Source organism: Sciurus carolinensis, chromosome 8 (assembly GCF_902686445.1).
Source record: "Sciurus carolinensis chromosome 8, mSciCar1.2, whole genome shotgun sequence".
NCBI classification, from domain to species: domain Eukaryota; kingdom Metazoa; phylum Chordata; class Mammalia; order Rodentia; family Sciuridae; genus Sciurus; species Sciurus carolinensis.
The window spans coordinates 132,816,087-132,834,832 of NC_062220.1; the positions used below are offsets into that span (position 1 = coordinate 132,816,087).

The window sequence follows — 18,746 nt, forward strand, 5'->3', positions numbered from 1 at the left end:
CTGTTTCTCTGGGAAAGAGCTCCTGTCTTCCCCATGTCTCCCACTTACTCTGCGCTCTGTTTCAGACCCTGTGGTCAGTAGGCACTTTATGTGTTTTCTTGTCTAATCTTAATCCTGTGAGTAAAATGGTAGCATTCCTATGGGGCAGGCAAGGAAACCAGAGCACATGAGCCTGGAGCAGTCTATCCAAGCAGTTCAGCCACCAAGCAAAACGTGAAACTCGGAATCCCTCTGTGCGAGCTGTCACTTGTAGTGTCCTTAGAGCCTGGGAGGGGAGAAGGGAGTAGCTCTGGCTCCTCCTCCCTCTCTCGCGCACACTTGAGCCATCCTGGTGGACCTTTATCTCATCTCTCTGGGCACCTGTCCAGCTCCAGTCCCCTGTCTTGACAATTTTTATCACATGCTAAGATGCCATGGCTGGGCCTGGGTTGGAGAAAGCCCAGCTTGTGAAAGAACCCTGACTTTTTGGTTTGCTTTGCTTGGGGGTAGGGTGGAAAGGTTTCATTGATTCATATTCTCTTTCTCTCTCTCTCCTGCTGGGAATTCAACCCAGAGCCTCCTGTCTGCTAAGCAGGAGCTCTACTACTGGTTCTCTTTAACCCATTACTGAGTGCTGCCTGTCAGCGATCAGTCTGGTACCTAAATGCTAGTCTGAAGGACATCCCTATATTGGGGGGATGAGGGGACCCCTGGCTCCTTCACCCTGTGCCCGTGGGCTGGTATGGAAACCTGAGGCACACTGCAGCAGCATTTGCCTAGGAATGCCAATGGCCTGGCCCCTTGGGCTCACCCCTTAGGTGGTTGGTGGGGCTAGGGTTGCATGCATCTTAACCCTCCTAGGGCTGCAAACCTGTAGGCTTCCACCGAGTCCTAATAATTACAGTTGGCCTCTGTGACCCAGGGAAGGGCCTTTTCCTCTTGGTCTGGCCCCCTATGCACTGTGCCCATCTTGCCACCAGCCCTGAGTAGCCTCCTGGCTCATAGCCACTGCTACTCCAAGCCGTTGCTTGGACCAGGCGTGGCCATGGAGTGGAAATGGGGGTACCTGCAGCTTTACATTTTCCGAGTGACCACTGGAAGTGAGAGAGCGTGTTCCTCTGGGCCACACTGCATGTCACCGTCAGATTGCACCTCCAAATGATAGTGTGTTCCAAGCACGGTCCTGGAACCCAGCCACCTGATACTTCTGGTAGCTTGCTCTGTCCCTCCAGCTCAACCAGTTTACCTCACGATTGGAAATTCAGTGCACCCATACCTGGGGGTTTCCCTGACTAGGCTCAATTCACAAATTCTCATCCAACGACAGGAAGACAGTGGGCCAATGGTGCCCTCTGGTGGTCAGCATCAGATGGTCTGCATCCCTTCCTAGCCAGAGCATAACTTTGTGGCCTTTGCCCTTGGCCACTTGGGGACTTTACACCTATCCTACCCACCAAACAGACAGATTGCATGGTCTCGCTCAGTGATCTTGGCTTTCCTCTTCTAAGAATTCAAGTGTCAAGGTCTGCGTTCACTGACCCAGAGAGGCAAAGAGATTGCAGAGTCCAGGGTGGGTTCCTCCAAAAAGAGGATAAAGCCATCTCAGGTGGTTTCCTCCCTCAGGATGACCTGAGTCAGGATGGTCTCAGGCCTGGAGTCAGCAAAGTAGTGGAGTGATGTTGAGGAACTTTGAGGCCTCCCATAACCTAAATGAGAACACCTCTGCCCACACCAACTGCTTCCAGCCAAAGCATTTGGAACTTGTCCTTCTATATGTGGGAAGGGAGGGCATATTGCTGGTCTTGCAAGGTTCTGGTAGTCTCTGAGGAGGGGGCCCCGACACCCTCCTTGGGGTATGAATAGAAGGAATGTCTGAGCCTGCCCCTTCAGTGTTTAGAGCCGAGCCAAAGGCTGACTATAGCCAGGCATAGTGGTGCACGTCAGTAGTCCCAGCTGTGCCAGAGGATTGTTTCAGTCCAAGAGTTTGAAGCCAGTCAGCCAGTCTGAGTAACAGCGAACCCGTCTCCAAAAAAAAGACCCAGGCATGGTGGTGCAGGCCTTTAATTCCAACTGTTCAGGACGCTGAGGCAGGAGGATCACTAGTTTAAAGCCAGCCTCAGCAACTTAGCAAGGCCCTAAGCAACTCAATGAGACCCTGTCTCTAAATAAAATAGAAAAAAAAGGCTGGAATGTGACTTAGTGGTTAAGTGCCCCTGAGTTCAATCTCCAGTACGGACCCCAAAAATGCTGTAGCTGTAGATCAGATTTGGGGGAACCCCCTGGGATGGGTTTTTACCCGCAAGTAGACTCCTTTGTGTGCTGTTTGCCTGACTGTTTACTCAAGCCAGGGGAGGAGTTTGCTGAACTGGCAAGGAGACTTTGGCCCTTAACCATTTTGCAGCTTGTAGAGAAACAGTAGGCATTTGCAGCCGTAAGAATCCAATGTAGACCTCAGAATCTACACCATGGCTGCCTCCTCTATTCCTGACTCTTTTCCTTGAGCGGTTTGTGGTGGGTTTTGGGAGACAGTGACACCATGCCCTGTCCAAATTACCAAGTGAGGAGAAAGAGAAGGAAACCACACCAGAGACACTGTGGCTTATATAGGTACCTGCTGGGGTTCCTCACTGAAGCAGGAAAAGGTTTGGAGAAAATTGGAAGGCAGTGTGCCTTCTCCCTGACAACTACACATACTACACTTTGAATGTTACTTTATTACTGGATTTTTCTCCTCAAGTTTGTGCTGTTCATGTCTTACCCAGCAAAGACTTGGGAGGATAAGTCAGTACTTTGCATCCTACCCTTCTCCTTGGAGGAGAATCTTTTTGTGGATTACACAAAGCAAATAAGATCTACCAATGTACTATAGCATCAACCATCCCAAATAAACTTCATACTAATACTATGGGCTTACCAGGGAAACTGAGGCTTTCCAGAGAAGCTGAGTGATTTGCTGTGCGGAAGGAATGTAGTAGATGGGGGAGCTGGGACTTGAACTCAGGTCTGGCTCAGCTCCAAGACGAGTGCTGTTTTGTCTCTGTGCCTTGGGACTGCACCCTTGAACCAGCAGTCTAACCAACATGGGTGCCTGTGTTGAAAAGATTCCATTGACACCTTAGACCAGAATCCAATCCATAAACCAATAAACCAGACTTAGAATCAACCGTGGGGCTTTGGTGAGGCAGCAGTAGACTGTGATTCAGATGTTGAACAGGGAAGGTTGACCATTTGTTTCCCACTGAGTGTCTGGAGCCTGAGAGACCTGAGTTCAAAGCCCAGTGTTGTCACTTCAGCCAGCTTCGGCAGTGGGGGACGTGACTGCCTCTAAACCTTGGTTTTGCTGTCTGTGTTAGTTTTTCATGAGGAGGAAGGCAGGTAACAGATGAAGCCCTGGCCCCACTAGGCATTTAGGATTGTGACTGCTCCTGCCAGCCCTGCTAGGGCTGCGCTTGCCTGGAGAGCCTGGTGGGGATTCCCAGCTGTGCCTGTAATGAAGGAGCGACCCTCCCCCTTTAGGTTGGGCCTGGAGGAAATGGAGACACTGTGGGAAGCCAAGGCAGCAGGTGTGGCCCTGGAGAGGCCAGTGGTTCCTTTTTTGCTGTTATCTGGAGACATAGCAACTCCCTCTGGTTCCTGTTTGCTGGAGACCAGAAGCTGAACCTCTTCCAAAGAACCTGCAGTGGAGGAGGGCAGTGGGAACCAGTCTTCCTCTGAAGTAGGAGACCAAGACCCAGGCTCTTGGACCCTGGAGCAGGCTTCCCCTCTGACCATCTGGGCAGGAGCCTAGAGTAGGTGTGGCCAGCTTGGGGGTCGGGAGGGGACCAGGGCAGACAGTTGGGACAAGTGTGGCCCCATAGACCTGGGTGAGGGCCTTGCTTCCCTCTTCTCTTCAGGGAAGTGGGGCTGGGGATAGGACTGGATAGAAAGGATCAGACTGGTAGCCTTCAAAGCTTGAGCCCCTGACACTCAGGAAGTTGTCCTATTTAAACATGGCTTCATGTTGTGGTCACAGCAATATAGGCTGGGTATTTGGGGTTTGAGGCTTCTGAGGAGTCACAGGCTTTGTTATCTGGGGTAAGTCACTGGCTTTGTTACTGGGGCAGATGCCTCCACCTCTCTAAACCCACCTCCCTCAGCTGTACAGGGAAGATCAGGATTCCAACCTTTTGGGTTATTAGGAGGAGTTCTTGGAACCATGTATGCAAATGCCTAGCTCTGTGCCTGTTATTAGTAAATGGCAATAAATGCAGCCATTGCTTTTTTGATGCTGATTATTCTGAGGGCCAGGAATCAAGCAGTTCTCCATGGAGCTGAGAGTGAGCAAGTCCAAGAGCAACGGCAGGAATGAGGGTGTGGCATCTGGGGCTGGCCTGTCTGGACTACGGGGCTGTCAAGGGTCGGGAGGGGCGGGTGTGGTGAGAAGGTCAGCAGTTCCCACCCCTTCCCCTCAGCTGTACCTTTCCCTCCTGTTGGCTGCCGGTGCCAGGATAATGGAAGCTTGCACTCGAGGGCCGATTCGGCTCCCTTGCTGCTGTTAAGAGCAAAGTAGTGGGGCCCTGGAGCCTCTGGAGCCAGGCTGCTTGCCAGATTTCTGCAGAAACAACCAGCCGAGCAGTCCTGTCCCCAGCTTGCCAGGGGGGTGGGGACCACCGTACTGGCTTTGTATCAGCTCCTGTGTCCCCACACACCTTACCTCAGAGCCTGGAGCCTCAGGAGGAGCTTAGAGCTTGAGGTTCTGCTTTTATCCGATTAGGAGGGCAGGTACCACTCAGTGTCCCCTCTCGCCCATTGGCTAGGAAAGTGTAAGCTCTTGGAAGTTCACTGAGGGCCTGGCGCAGCGCGGGGCCCCTCCCCATGACGTGGGGCCCCTCCTGTCCATTCTCTGCGTTGCTCTGCAGAGTCAGAGTTCCAGGCAGGCATTTCTCACTCACACCAGCCAGCGGCACAGTCCTGTTGGGAGGAACGCAGAACCAGGTGCCCAACACCCAGAGGTAGGAGAGCCCCAAGAAGCAGCCCAGAGTGAGCTCCAGAGCACCTTCAGTCTTGGCTTGGGGAGAAGAGGACAGTCTTGGGAGCCTGTTCTTGGCCAGGCTCCTGGGCTGGCAGCTTTCTCTCCTGAGGCTGGTCATTTCTGCCCTGGGTGGGGCAGGTGCCCAGGAGCCATTAACTCTTGAGGTATAGGCAGGCAGGGCCCTGCCCCTGGGAGGTTTCCAGGGCTCCTTGTTCTCACTGCTCCCCACGCCTTCTCTTTGCAGACGCCCTGCTGGCGGACTTGGAGTCCACCACCTCCCACATCTCCAAACGGCCTGTATTTTTGTCCGAGGAGCCCCCCTACTCCTACCCAACTGGAAACCACACCTACCAGGAGATCGCAGTGCCACCCCCTGTGCCTCCACCGCCATCAAGCGAGGCTCTCAATGGCACAATCCTTGACCCCTTAGACCAGTGGCAGCCCAGTGGCTCCCGATTCATCCACCAGCAGGTAAGGTGGGGAGAGGATCAAGGAAATTCCCCAGAGCCTTGGGGGCAGATGGAGCTTATCTCTCAGGGGTCTGGGGAGCCACTGGAGGAATGAATCAGGGAATTTGCCTGTCCCCAAGCAGACGCTGCTCTTGCCACCCACCACGTGAGGGGGTCAGTGACCAAGTATTAATCACTGGTGTCCCAGTCAGAGTGTGGAAATTCCCTGGTGAGACTGGCTGTGAGCAGGAGCCGCCTGGGAGTGACTCGAGCTCCTCCTGTCCCCTTGCTTTCCTTCCCCTTGGGAGAGTTCTCTGAGCACTTTTATTCTCGTAGCCTCCATCCCCATCATCTGTGTACGGCTCCAGTGCCAAAACTTCTGGTGCCTCCAACCCCCAGGACGGTGTTGGCTCTCCGTGCTCACGGGCGAGTGAGGAGGAGCACGTCTACAGGTACAACTCCATCCCCTCCCCAGCTGCCCTTCTTCCTGCTCAGAAATTCTGGGAACGCCCCCACCCCTGGGACGGAGGCAGCCGAAGCTGGTAACCAGGCATGGCAACTGGCCCTCGGAGGGTGCTGCCTCCAGGGTCATTGGCTTAACCTACAGAGGGCCCTAAGGCTCCTGGCCATTCATATATCTGTTAATGATCCTGTCCACCTTGTCACTAGCATCTCTACGTGACGGATGGGCTGGGCCATCACAGTGGTCCCTTGTAATAGAGGAACTGAAGTAAGACTTCCTTCCTCCTCCCTCCTTACCACATCCCTTCCCTAGTCTCTGCCCTCTTGCTGAGGGAGACTTTATGCTGCCACCTTATGCTCCTTGAGAGTTTGGGGACCGCCAAGCCAGTGCCAGACCGTGGAGCATCTCTCATTGTCTTCTTTCCTTTGCTTCTCAAAGCTTCCCCAACAAGCAGAAGTCAGCCGAGCCTTCACCCACCGTCATGAGCTCCTCCCTGGGCAGCAACCTTTCTGAACTTGACCGCCTGCTGCTGGAACTGAACGCTGTGCAGCATAATCCTCCAGGCTTCCCTGCAGGTAGGATTGGTTCCCCAGGCCCACCTGCTGGCCTCTGGATCCTCAGAGGGCTCAAGGGCTAAGCAGCCTTTTTCTTTCCTTCTCTCTAAGATGAGACCAACTCAAGTCCTCCACTACCTGGGGCCCCTCACTATGGCATCCCAGAGAATAACAGTCCCATGGGGGTCAAAACTGGGCCCCTGACTAAAGAGAAGCCCAAGCGGAACGGGGCCCGGGGCCTGGAGGACGTTCGGCCTAGTGTGGAGAGTCTCTTGGATGAATTGGAGAGCTCTGTGCCCAGCCCTGTGTGAGTACCCACTGAGCTTGCCCAGCCTGGCCCCGGGCTCTGTGTGTGTTGTTTAGCCCTGGTGTCACCCATTCCCTTAAGTGCCTGTTGTTTGCCAGACCCTGAGAGTACAGTGGTGAGTCATGTGGACACCATTCCTGTCTTCAACTGGCCACTCTCCATCAGAAAAGGCAGACATAGTGTATACGGCGGCTGCCTGTAGTTCAGCGACTGTTAGCACAGACTTTGTAGCCATACAATGGGGTTTAAGTCGCAGCTCTGCCAGTTACTATGTGTCAGCTCTCAAGCCTTAGTTTTCCTATCTGTAAAATGGGATAAGTGGATGTGGGTTAATGGGGATAAGGCTACCTATGTCAGCAGAGCTGAGATCAAATAATACACGTAAAGACCTTGGAATGGTTTCTGGCTCATGATACTCGTGGCAAGTACTTAATAACGTTAGCTCTTATTAGTGTTATGTCGTAATACTCTCACATCTGTGTCTGCACTCAGCCTTCTCCCAAGTCAGCTCACCTCAGTGCTGTCCCCTGGCCCATAGCCTCTCCTAGTGGTGGGTTCCCAGGAAAGAGTGGGCACTTGTGGTCTTCCCTGGAGCTGGGTGTTAGGACTCCAGTGTCAGAGCTGAGGTGTTGACCCAGTCCCCTGTGAAGCTTGGGGCTGACCTCTGGACTCCCCACTGACACCATGCTTGCCCTGCAGCCCTGCCATCACTGTGAACCAGGGTGAGATGAGCAGCCCACAGAGAGTCACCTCCAGCCAGCAGCAGACGCGCATCTCGGCCTCCTCTGCCACCAGAGAGCTGGATGAGCTGATGGCCTCACTCTCAGATTTTAAGGTGCCCTGTAGCCCCTCGGTCTTCCCTGCCCTCCTCCCCTCCCTCATCTTTCTCTTCCCTTACCTCAGTGTGAGTAGCTGGACCTCGGTCCCTCAGTGTCTGGGTTCCTTGCCCCTGAGCGGGGACCCTGCAGTATGTTGGACTTGCAGTGTAGCAGGGTTTGGGGAAGGGAAGCCAGGCAATCTGGGATTGAGCTGCAAAGCAGCCAGAGAGGCACTCAGCTGGGACATTCCTTCCTCCCTGGGTGCTCTCAGCCACCCAGGTCGAGGGGATCTGGAGGCTGGGACACTGGGACAAAGGGCCCTGTGTTGATGGCTGCTCTCAGTGGGGGAGGGTGTGCTCTGCTGGGCCTGTGGGACTCAGGATCCCATGCCTGAGAGGTCACTTGCCCTGGAGCCTCATCTCCCACGCTGGTTGTCCTCAACACATTCTCTTTCTTTCTGCCTCTGGCAGATGAATTCATAGGCCTCCCTTGCCAGCCTCCTTCCACCCTTCCCTCTCCCTCCAGGACCTGGCCACAGGGCCTCCGAGTTCCCATGAGTCCTGTGTGGGGGAAACCTAACCTGGTTGGGCTGGTCCTGCAGGAGGTGCCCCTGCCCCTCCCCTTCTGGGCCTCTCCCGCCCTGCAAGCCTGTGATGTTTTATTTAGAGGATGCAGTGCCTTGATTGGGATTGCTATTGATAGACCTCTCCAGTAACCGCTGACTTTGCTTCCACATGGGTCAGCTGGAGACCGTGGGGGCTGAGTGTAGGGGATATGAGAAGGGTCAGGACGTTCTTGGCCCTGACGGCACCTCCTGCTTCCCTTTGTCTGGGGGCTTACACAGGAGAATGGGAGTGTGCTGGTCTGAGGGTTGCACCCGGCTGGTGAGAATTGGGTGCCATGGTTCTGAGCAGCCTGCGGGAGGCAGTAAGCTGGGTTCGGGCACTGGCCTTAGGGAGCCCTGCCCGGTCCCTGAAGGCTCTCACTGCTGCCTGAGATAGTCTGTGTCCCTAGGCCTCATGAGGAGAAGCTCAGCTGCTTCGGGTTGTGCTCTTGGAGCAAGGACTTGGAGATGTTAGGAAAGCTGGGATTGTCTAGGAGGGACAGGGCTGAGTTGACCCACAGTCTGTGGGGACTGAGCAAGCGGCTGGTGACGGACTCTACCATGGTTTTTGCCTGAGGCTGATCTCCTTGGTCACCTGTCTCCTTGCAGTCTACTTCATCTTGCCCACTGTGGGTGACCCCATGGGCATGGCATCAAGGCTGCTTTCTGCTGGCCTGGGTTTCCCAAGGGCCAGGGATATGAAGCCCAGGAAAGTCTTTTTGGGGTCTGAGTGTTCAAGGGTCATCCCCATGCTTCAGCTTTGCACCTGGGTCAGTGTAGATGGTGGGTCTCTGAGCCCTAGGACCAAGCCCACCCCTTGCTGTGAGCATCCTTCCTCACCTCACCCCGTCTCTCTGTTTCTTTTCTCCTCTCTCCCTTTGTCTTTCTCCTCCAGACCAGTTCCTCTGCTGTGGCCCTCAGCTCCCTGGGGCTGCCATGCCCAGCTCCATCCCCACTCCATGCCTCTCCCCCTCCCCCTCCCCCTCCCCCTTCTCCTCCCCTGCCTTCTGTATTCCTGCCATCCACCTCTAAATCTCCCCCTCAAGGCCATGGCCACACCCCAGAAGTCCTCTGCTCTGAGGAAAATAGACGGGGTCTTCCACCTCCTGTGGCCTCTGGCTGGCTTGACTTGGCTGGCTTCGGTGTGACACATGACACCTGCAACTCAAGCTGTCCCTCTGTGGAGGGTTGTCCAGGGTCATATGGTGCAGAGAGCCAGGCTCCAGTTAGGGGGGACCTCCTAAACTCTACGAGTGAGCCCTCTAGGGCTCCTCTCTGCTATATTCCATCCCCTGCTGAAAGCATAGGGTCCCAGGAACCTGGAGATCCCCAGGGGCCACCGGCTAACACCTTGTGTTCAGAGACAGCTGAGCTTGCCTCTTGGAAATGGCCATGGGCTTTGGAGGCATCCAGGCCTGAAGCTCCCCATGGAGCTGCTTGCAACTTTCAGGAGCCACCTGTGGTGGCTGTGGACCGTCAGGCCGTCTTTCCAGATACCTGGAGTCTCACAGAGGAATATGGCCAGCAGAAGGAGAGATCCAGGCCAGAGCCAGGGATGCTGGGAAGCAGCTGCTCTGCCTCAGTTCCCAAGGAGCAGTTAAATGGAGAGATGCCCCCCAGGGGAAGCCTAAGGGGGCCTATTCAGGGACCTGAGACCCCAAAGAGCCCAGAGGGCACCACTGAATCTGCTATCAAGACCAGGAAGGAACAGCCGGAGCTTCCACATGCCCTGGTCATGGGCACACCCAACTCCACGGAGAGGATTTCCACCTCTGGCCAGGCAGGCGCTGGCTTGCGCAGCTACTAGGCATGGCCCTGGGCAGGTCTGAGTGTGGGCCACTCCTGGCTAACTGCATGCAGCCCCCTACTCCACGCATGTCTGCCTGGGCAGCAGATGCTGAGGTGCTGTGGCCTGTGACCCTGACAAACAGTGCTTGGCAGTGAGTCCTGTGGGGCCAACAGAATCCCCCTGGACCCTAACTTTCCTTGTAGTGAGGACCCACTTCCTGCTTATTTCAAGCTTTTCCCTTTGGTTGAGCTATGCTGGACATTCTGATGTGCAGAATGGTTAAAAGCTGGACTTCGGAACCATGTAGCCCTAGATGTAAATCATACTATAGCCAACAGTTGCTACCTACGTGACCTTGGGCAGCCACCCCCAGCCTCAGCTTTCTCTTTCTGCCACCCTTTATTTTTGTGTGTGTATGGTACTGGGGATGAGACCCAGAGGCATTTTACTACTGAGCTACATCCCCAGCCCTTTTTTTTTTAATTTTGAAACAGGATCTCAATAAGTTGCCCAGTTTCCGAGGCTGTCCTTGAACCTGCAATCCTCTTGCCTCAGCCTCCCGAGATACTGGGATTACATGCATGTGCCACCACGCCTGGCTTGTTTTCTCATCTTTAGGATGGGGTCATGATAAGACAGCTTTCCACTAAGGTTGTCCAGAGGATTAAAGGAGAGAATTTCTGGCAAGTGTGTAGAACGTGGCACATGATTTCTCAACAAGCCGTGGTTGCCATCACTGTAGTTATTATTTGTTCTTGCTTGATTAAAACTGTATGTCCTTTCCCAAAACAAAACAAAAAGTAACACCCCCCCAAAAAAAAAACTATAAGAAGTTATAAAGCAAACAAGAAAGAAAACTGATTAAAAGATTTACTGAAAAGAACAAGCCTTCATTTTTCTATTGTAAATCAAAAAGAAAAAGAAAAAACCTTTTACCCTGTCAAGAGTGTTCACTTACATCCTCTCAATTCTTGTGATAACCCTGTGAGCAAAGCCAAGAAAATACAGTTACCCCATTTTAAAGATGGAGAGGCTGAGGTCCCTGGAAGTTAGGGTGTTGCCCAAGGTCAGAGGCCCACTTGGAGGTGAATGCTGCACCAGAGGACTCTCTTGCAGCCTCTACTCCTGAGCCAGTCCCATCTGCCTCCTGCCACCCACCTCAGCTTGGCTTTTCTTTGGCCTTTGCGTTCTGCCCTCCCTTCCCTTGGGACACCTGAGTGTGGACTGAGTGGCATCGTGCCAGCCCAGAGTTGAAAAGAGAGTGACAGCTTCCCCCTTCCCCCCCAGATCCGCTCTGTGATCAGGAGGAGCCGGGAGACAGGCCATGCACACCCCATGTCCCGGGAGCCCTCCCCTCGCCGCCGGCTGGACCCCGCCACCCTGAGCAGGACCCCATCTCAGGAGCGGTTAATCGCAGAGCTGCAGGGCCGGCTGGGCATCCAGCCGGAGGTGGAGGAGGCAGCAGGGCCACCAGGGGCCTGCACCCAGGACTGGCTGACTGAGGGTGTCGTCATCACTGTACAGCCACGCGGGAGGCGGGCTGGGGGGCAGCTTGTGGAGAAGGTAGCCAGGAGATGCCGGGGCAGGTCAGGGCCTGGGCAGCAGGTGTCCAGATGCTCCCTTGGCCCTATCCCTGGCCAGAGGAGAGGTTTAGGGGTGGTGGGGTGGTTTCTCACACCCCGTGGCCTTGTTGGGAGGCTGCCCTTGCGCTTGGTGCCAAAGTGGGAAGGCCCAGGGGATCTGGGAGCTCACTCCCGCCCCTCTGCTCCCTGGGCTGATGATCTCTTCTCTCTCCCTCCTCTCTCCTTCCCAGGTTGTCTTCCCTCCTGACTCTCCCATTCCCCTCAGAAGAACCATCTCTGTTCTGGCTTCTCCTCCTTCTGTCCCTTTGCTCCAGCATCACCAAGACGCCCCGGCCAGCGGCTCTTCTCCCCTATCCTCTTCCTCCCCCCTGGGGCCCTCAGCTTGCTCCCATGGTTCTCCTGGGGTCCAGAGTGCAGGGGAGAAGCCCTGTGACGAGGATGGGCAGGGCGCCACCTCTCCCACTCCGGCCCTCCACGCTGTGAGGTCGGTGGGCTGTCAGACCGACGAGGACCCGCTCTTCTCCCCGCTGCAGGCAGGCCTCCCAGGGGCCCCAGCACCGCCCTCGCTTGTTTCCTGTCCTGACACCTGAGCCATCCCCAAGTCTGCACGTGGCTCGTGCACGCATGCACGCACACACACTCGGGGTGTCTTCCTCCATTCACAGCCCCGGCACAGGACCCGCCACCGTCCTTCCCTAGACCTTGACCCTGGACCCTCCTGGACATGATGTCCAGGCTGCACCCCCCAGGAAGTCACCTGACTTCTTGCTTCCCTGTGAGACCTCCCCTCTGCCTGCCCCTCCCTACTTCCTCTGGGTACTGCCATCAGAGGGACTCATTTCCAGAGTGAAACCCAGAAGCCCATCTCTCCCCTTCCAGTCCCTAGGCCCAATACCTGGTGAGGCCTTTCTGCTCTCTGGCCCCAGCCACCCCCCTTTCTTGTCCCATGCCTTTGGGTGGCTTGCCTCCCTCTCCTGGGCCTTCCTTGTCTCCATTTCTCTACATTTTTTTTTCCTCCTGATTTTGGTATTGCCAGTGGGGAAAAATCCTCTTATCTCATCCTGAATTCCCTGTGTGAAGTGGCCCAATGACAGGTCTCTTGTTCTTCAGTTTTTTTTTTTTTTTTTTTTTTTTTAAGTTTCTTCTCCTTTCCTCTTCTATCTAAGATGCACAGCCTGGAACAAAGAGCGGATGGAGAGCGGCACTCCGGCTGGCCTCTAGGCGGCAGGCAGAGCAGCCCTGAAGGGCAGGATGAGGGAGGGGTCAGTGCCAAGGCTGGGGCTGAGTTCCTGTTTGTGGTGTTTCCCTGGGCTTGGTCATGCAGCAGGGTGCTATGAGCCCTTTCTTCTGACCTCTGGGAGCTCCCCATCCACCAGGATGGCCTGCAGATGTCACTCCCATGGTTAGGGCTCTTCAGGCCCCTAGGGGATGTCATACTTCCTGCTTCACTGGGCCTACCTGTCCAGGAGGTAGAACAGTCCCCAGGCTGCAGTGCTTCAAGATGCCCTGCCTTGCCCATGCCCCAGACGTCCTGACCAGCCCCTTCTCTCTCTCTCTCTCTCTTCACAGTTCATGGCTCAGGGGAAGACTGGGAGCAGCTCTCCACCAGGGGGACCCCCAAAGCCTGGGAGCCAGCTGGACAGCATGCTGGGGAGCCTACAGTCTGACCTGAACAAGTTGGGGGTTGCCACGGTTGCCAAAGGGGTCTGCGGGGCCTGCAAGAAGCCCATCGCCGGGCAGGTGATGAGCAGGGGAGGTGGGCACAGAGACCTGTGCTCCGCTCCTCTCCTCTCCCTGAGCCACCTTCCATCTTCCTCTTCAGGTGGTGACTGCCATGGGGAAGACGTGGCACCCGGAACACTTTGTCTGCACCCACTGCCAGGAAGAGATCGGCTCCCGGAACTTCTTTGAGCGGGATGGACAGCCCTACTGTGAAAAGGACTACCACAACCTCTTCTCTCCACGCTGCTACTACTGCAACGGTCCCATCCTGGATGTGAGCTCATGCCTGTGGCAGCGTGGGTGGGACGGAGGGGGTGGCAGCCAGGATTCTCCCTTATCTGGGCACAAAGCCCTCATCAGCTCATTTCATCTTTGCCACAGCTCTCGGAGGGCGCAGGCTCAGAAATGATGGGACTGGGATTCAAACCCAGGACCGATCCGCAAGCCATCCTGACACACATTAGGTAGTTCCACCTCCCTTCCACTTCTGTCCTGAGTTCCTTCTGTCAAGACTCCCAGGAATTAGGAGCCCTGACCAACAAGTGAAACTGCCTGCTGTCTCCCTCTTCCTGCTGTGTGATGTTAGGAAAATGCCTCATTTCTCTGAGCACTTACAAAATGGGAGTCTTTTTTTTTTTTTTTTTTTTTTTTTGCGGTGCTGGGGATCGAACTCAGGGCCTTGTGATTCCGAGGCAAGCACTCTGCCAGCTGAGCTATCTCCCCAGCCCCAAAATGGGAGTCTTGAACCTATGATCTAAATCCTGTGTGAGGATTAAGGGAGAGTGTCTGGCATGTCACTTCCTTCAATAAATCTGAACTCTTTAGTGGTATTTGGAGTATAAGTAGGAGAGACCCTGTTGGGAGCATTTTACTCTTTTTGGGTACGAGCGAGGGACGAGGTGGGAAGGACAGTTGCCCATGAGTCTCAGTTGTGGGATCTGTCCACTGGGTGGCAGCTGAACTTTGAACCCTACTCCTTACTTTCACAGAAAGTGGTGACAGCCCTTGACCGGACCTGGCATCCTGAGCACTTCTTTTGTGCCCAATGTGGAGCCTTCTTTGGCCCTGAAGGTATGGCAGGACTGCAGGGTTCTGCCCCCTGGGAGGGTTGAGAGGAGGGCTGGGAGACTCTGCTGATGTTGGGGTAAGGGTACTTCCATTTCTGGAGGCCCTAAACCTGCCCCCAACTCCCTTGCTCCCCAGGGTTCCATGAGAAGGACGGCAAAGCCTACTGCCGGAAGGATTATTTCGACATGTTTGCGCCCAAGTGTGGTGGCTGCGCCAGGGCCATCCTGGAGAACTACATCTCGGCCCTCAACACCCTTTGGCATCCTGAGTGCTTTGTGTGCCGGGTAAGATGGGGACTAAAGGAAGCAGCCGGGGGTCCAGCAAGGTTCTCTGATCAAGTAAGCTTAGGAACAGCAATCACTGCAGACCTTCTCAGAGCCTTTCAGAGCTTCAGAGCTTCTAAATGCTCATGTGAGTCTGTGACTCTCCAGATGGGACTCTAGGATGCAGAGTCCAAGAACAGTCCCATTAGTTCAGCACCAGGGTTTCTGGCAACATGGTCACAGCCACCTGCTTAAGTGTCCAGGAATCAGACCTTTGTTTGAGTCCAGGCTGTGCACCTTAGTAGCTGCATGACCTTGGGCTGGTCACGTACCTTGCATGCCTCAGGAGAATGAAGCAAGCACGTGGCCCGCACTCTGTACATGGGACACGATGATCGAGTGGGAGTCAGTATGAGCGTGATGACCTGGATGTCCTTGTGCATCACGCCAGGCGCTGCCCCAGCCAGAAGGGACAGCTCCTGAGCCCCTGTCCTCCAGCCCTCCCCCTCCCCTGTCTGGCAGGAATGCTTCACGCCCTTCATCAATGGCAGCTTCTTTGAGCACGACGGGCAGCCGTACTGCGAGGTGCACTACCATGAGCGGCGCGGCTCGCTGTGCTCCGGCTGCCAGAAGCCCATCACGGGCCGCTGCATCACCGCCATGGCCAAGAAGTTCCACCCGGAGCACTTTGTCTGTGCCTTCTGCCTCAAGCAGCTGAACAAGGGCACCTTCAAGGAGCAGAACGACAAGCCTTACTGCCAGAACTGCTTCCTCAAGCTCTTCTGCTAGGCGTCCCCTCCCTGGCCCGCCTCCCTGACTGCTACTGTGACCCAGAGACGGAAACTGGAATCCTCATCCTCAGCTGGCACAGGATGGGAAGAGGGCCATGGGGGTCCTGCCTGCTTCTCCAGTCCCCACCAAAGCCTCTGGGCTTCCCTCTTCCTTCTGTGGCTCTCCCCAGGCTGCCCACTCCTCATCCTCCAGAGGTGGAGGCTGGGGGCTCCACCCCACCCCACATGCATCCCCATGCCTGGCCCAGCCCGGCCAGCACCCCACACTGGAGCCATCTTGTCTCATATTTCAGCAGTGGAGCTGGGGCCCGGCAGAGTCAGATGGAGTCTCTTTTTCTCCTTATCCCCTCAAACCACAATCTAACTGTCCTGAGAGTATTGGGGGATCCCCTGCTCCCTCCAAACAATGCCAGCATAAACCCATCCATCCAAGGGTGGAAGTGCCCAAGGGACCACAGGTTTCTTGGGCTCTCGCCTTCCAGTCTCTCCAGGCCTGGGGTGACTGCCCCTTTTCCCAGCCGCCCCTTTTTTTATAACTGTTCCGGTTCTACTGAGAAAGGCCTCTCCAGCAATAATGTTTTATAGCCACTTCCTCCATCTCCCGGGCCAGCATGGGGTAGGGAGTGTCGCCTGTGCCTGGACACTGTACCGACTTTGATAGATTTCTACACTGAGGTTTGAATTCATATGCCCGAATTGCTTTTATTTCTTGATACAAGATGATTTTGAAGAGATTTTAAAGACGTTCCCTTTTATATTCTCCTCCTCATCCACTGCTGCTGGTCCTATCAGTGACCATGGCTTTGGCTTGGAGTTTGCTTTGTACCGAGGGCTTGGGGTGGGGAAGCAATTTGTATTTTATTTTTTTTCTTAGCATAAGCAGGTGAACTGGGAGCAGCTCTGTGACTCTTCTGTAACTTCACAGCTCACCGGGACTGTTTTATAAACTGCTGTATTTTGAAACCCCTTCCTTACTGCCCAGGCCAGCAGCTCTTAATTAAAATTGGCCTGAGTGTGTCTGACCCTTTGGGACCTGGAATTCTGAACCTCATCTGTGCTATTCCTAAGGGAAGAGAAGGGGAAAGTATACTTGCGGGGCGGGCTGCTTCCTGAGTAAGCCATTACTCCCCTGTGAATTTTTTGGCAACAAAGAGAACCCACTGAACATTCTTAGCGTCCTCACTACTTCTCTGGGGCTTTCTCCTGTCTTCTCAGGAAAAACTGGTTTCTGGTTTTGACCATGAAGATCATAAATCTCTTTGGTCCTGTTGACTCCACTGGGTGTATTCCTTCCTCAAATTTCCTGACCTCCCTGGAGACTGGCACAGGTTCCTCCCCTTTTACAGGTGGGATTGGCACTCAGGGGGTCTACAGAGAAGGGCCCGTGTTGGTGCAAGGGGGCCTGAGAGGATTTGGAGCAGAGGGACAGGATCCTGCTGGAGCAACAGGAAGCCCCAGAGTGCTTTCCCAGGATAAAGCAGGAGCAGAGAGGCCTGGGGTTCCTGGTCAAGGGAAAGGGAACCCAGAGTGGTCTACTGAGAGGGATCCAGACCTCCTCCCCTAGGAGGCTGAACGTGCTGGGGTCTCAGAAGAGGATCCTTTCCTTGGGGCTGGCCTGGGCCCTCCAAAGGCTGACATCTCCATTTCCACCCACAGGCCTTATTGCTCTGTTTACAATGACCCACTCCAGGCCCCTCTCCAAGAGGGACTGGGGTTTCTGGGGTTGACCCTCTGGGTCAATGGTTATTTGAACATTTGATTTTTTTTTTCTCTGAACTTCTAACCCGACCTTTTCCATATCAATTCCTGTGATTTATGCCAATAAATTTTGCCATTATTTTCACCTGTGCTAGTGCCATTTCTTGGTGATTTGACAACCTAGTGGTCCCAGAAGAGAAACCAGACCCTACCCAGACTAAGAAGGAGAGAAAACCATTGGTGGTCTTTTCCTTGGAAGCTGTGCTCACATGCTATTACATGGATTCACTGAGGGTATCCTCGCCGACCTGTGGGTCTTTCCACTCATTTAGATGGGGAAAGAGGTTTGGAAGGACCTTGACACACACGAGGCAATCCCCAGTAACCACAGAGACATGACGTGAGCCCAGAACTTGCCTCTGCCTGTGTTTCTGTGCGGAGCCAGACACCAGCACCTTGGCGCAGCCCCTTTTTGGCAGAATGCCACTGATGTACAGTTGCAGGTGGGTCTCCACTGCCTCCTTGTGGTCATGTCCCTGTTTGCATGCTTCCTCTTTGCCCTCGTCAGATCCAAGGCACCCAAGGCTGTCTGAATGGCGTTATTCCACTGTGAGCTGTGGTCCCATTTCCCCTGTCATTTTTTTTTTTTTTATTGTACACAAATGGGATACATGTTGTTTCTCTATTTGTACATGGCGTAAAGGCATACCATTTGTGTAATCATAAATTTACATAGGGTAATGTTTGATACATTCTGTTATTTTTTCCCTTCCCCCCACCCCTCCCATCCCTCTTTTCCCTCTATACAGTCCTTCCTTCCTCCATTCTTGCCCCCCTCCCTAAACCTAATTCTAACCCTAACACTAACTCTTCCCACCCCACATTATGTGTCCTCATCCACTTATTAGCGATATCATTCTTCCTTTGGTTTTTTGAGATTGGCTTATCTCACTTAGCATGATATTCTCCAGTTTCATCCATTTGCCTGCAAATGCCATAATTTTATCATTCTTTATGGCAGAGTAATATTCCATTGTATATATATACCACAGTTTCTTTATCCATTCATCAATTGAAGGACATCTAGGTTGGTTCCACAATCTGGCTATTGTGAACTGAGCAGCTATGAACATTGATGTGGCTGTATCTCTGTATTATGCTGATTTTAAATCCTTTGGGTATAGGCCAAGGAGTGGGATAGCTGGGTCAAATGGTGTTCCATTCCAAGTTTTCTAAGGAGTCTCCATACTGCTTTCCAGAGTGGCTGCACTAATTTGCAGCCCCACCAGCAATGTATGAGTGTACCTTTCTCCCCACATCCTCGCCAACACCTGTTGTTGCTTGTATTCTTGATAATCGCCATTCTAATTGGGGTGAGATGGAATCTTAGGGTGGTTTTGATTTGCATTTCTCTTATTACTAGAGATGTTGAACATTTTTCCATATGTTTGTTGATTGCTTGTAGATCTTCTTCTGTGAAGTGTCTATTCATTTCCTTAGCCCATTTGTCGATTGGATTACTTGCATTCTTGGTGTAGAGTTTTTTGAGTTCTTTATAGATTCTGGAGATTAGTGCTCTATCTGAAGTATGATTGGCAAAGATTTTCTCCCACTCTGTAGGCTCTTTCTTCGCATTGCTGATAGTTT

General features: G+C 53.9%; 1 protein-coding gene across 6 annotated transcripts in view; it reads left to right on the top strand.

Moving 5' to 3' along the window:
- Positions 1 to 17,244, top strand: part of Pxn (paxillin) — a 50,056-nt gene extending 32,812 nt beyond the window's left edge. Inside the window, exons 1-15 of one of the 6 annotated variants that reach the window (XM_047561445.1) lie at positions 4,868 to 4,970; positions 5,235 to 5,461; positions 5,776 to 5,891; positions 6,341 to 6,477; positions 6,568 to 6,763; positions 7,463 to 7,598; positions 9,081 to 9,965; positions 11,262 to 11,537; positions 11,788 to 12,090; positions 12,724 to 12,819; positions 13,127 to 13,297; positions 13,380 to 13,553; positions 14,269 to 14,350; positions 14,483 to 14,631; positions 15,133 to 17,244. In XM_047561445.1, coding sequence (XP_047417401.1) covers positions 6,384 to 6,477; positions 6,568 to 6,763; positions 7,463 to 7,598; positions 9,081 to 9,965; positions 11,262 to 11,537; positions 11,788 to 12,090; positions 12,724 to 12,819; positions 13,127 to 13,297; positions 13,380 to 13,553; positions 14,269 to 14,350; positions 14,483 to 14,631; positions 15,133 to 15,399 — 2,829 coding nt within the window. In that variant the 5' untranslated portion in view covers positions 4,868 to 4,970; positions 5,235 to 5,461; positions 5,776 to 5,891; positions 6,341 to 6,383 and the 3' untranslated portion in view covers positions 15,400 to 17,244. Of the gene's footprint in view, positions 1 to 4,867; positions 4,971 to 5,234; positions 5,462 to 5,775; positions 5,892 to 6,340; positions 6,478 to 6,567; positions 6,764 to 7,462; positions 7,599 to 9,080; positions 9,966 to 11,261; positions 11,538 to 11,787; positions 12,091 to 12,723; positions 12,820 to 13,126; positions 13,298 to 13,379; positions 13,554 to 14,268; positions 14,351 to 14,482; positions 14,632 to 15,132 lie in introns of those variants that run through there. The other 5 variants (XM_047561442.1, XM_047561443.1, XM_047561444.1 and 2 more) reach the window with 5 other exon arrangements.
- Positions 17,245 to 18,746: the final 1,502 nt, after the last annotated feature.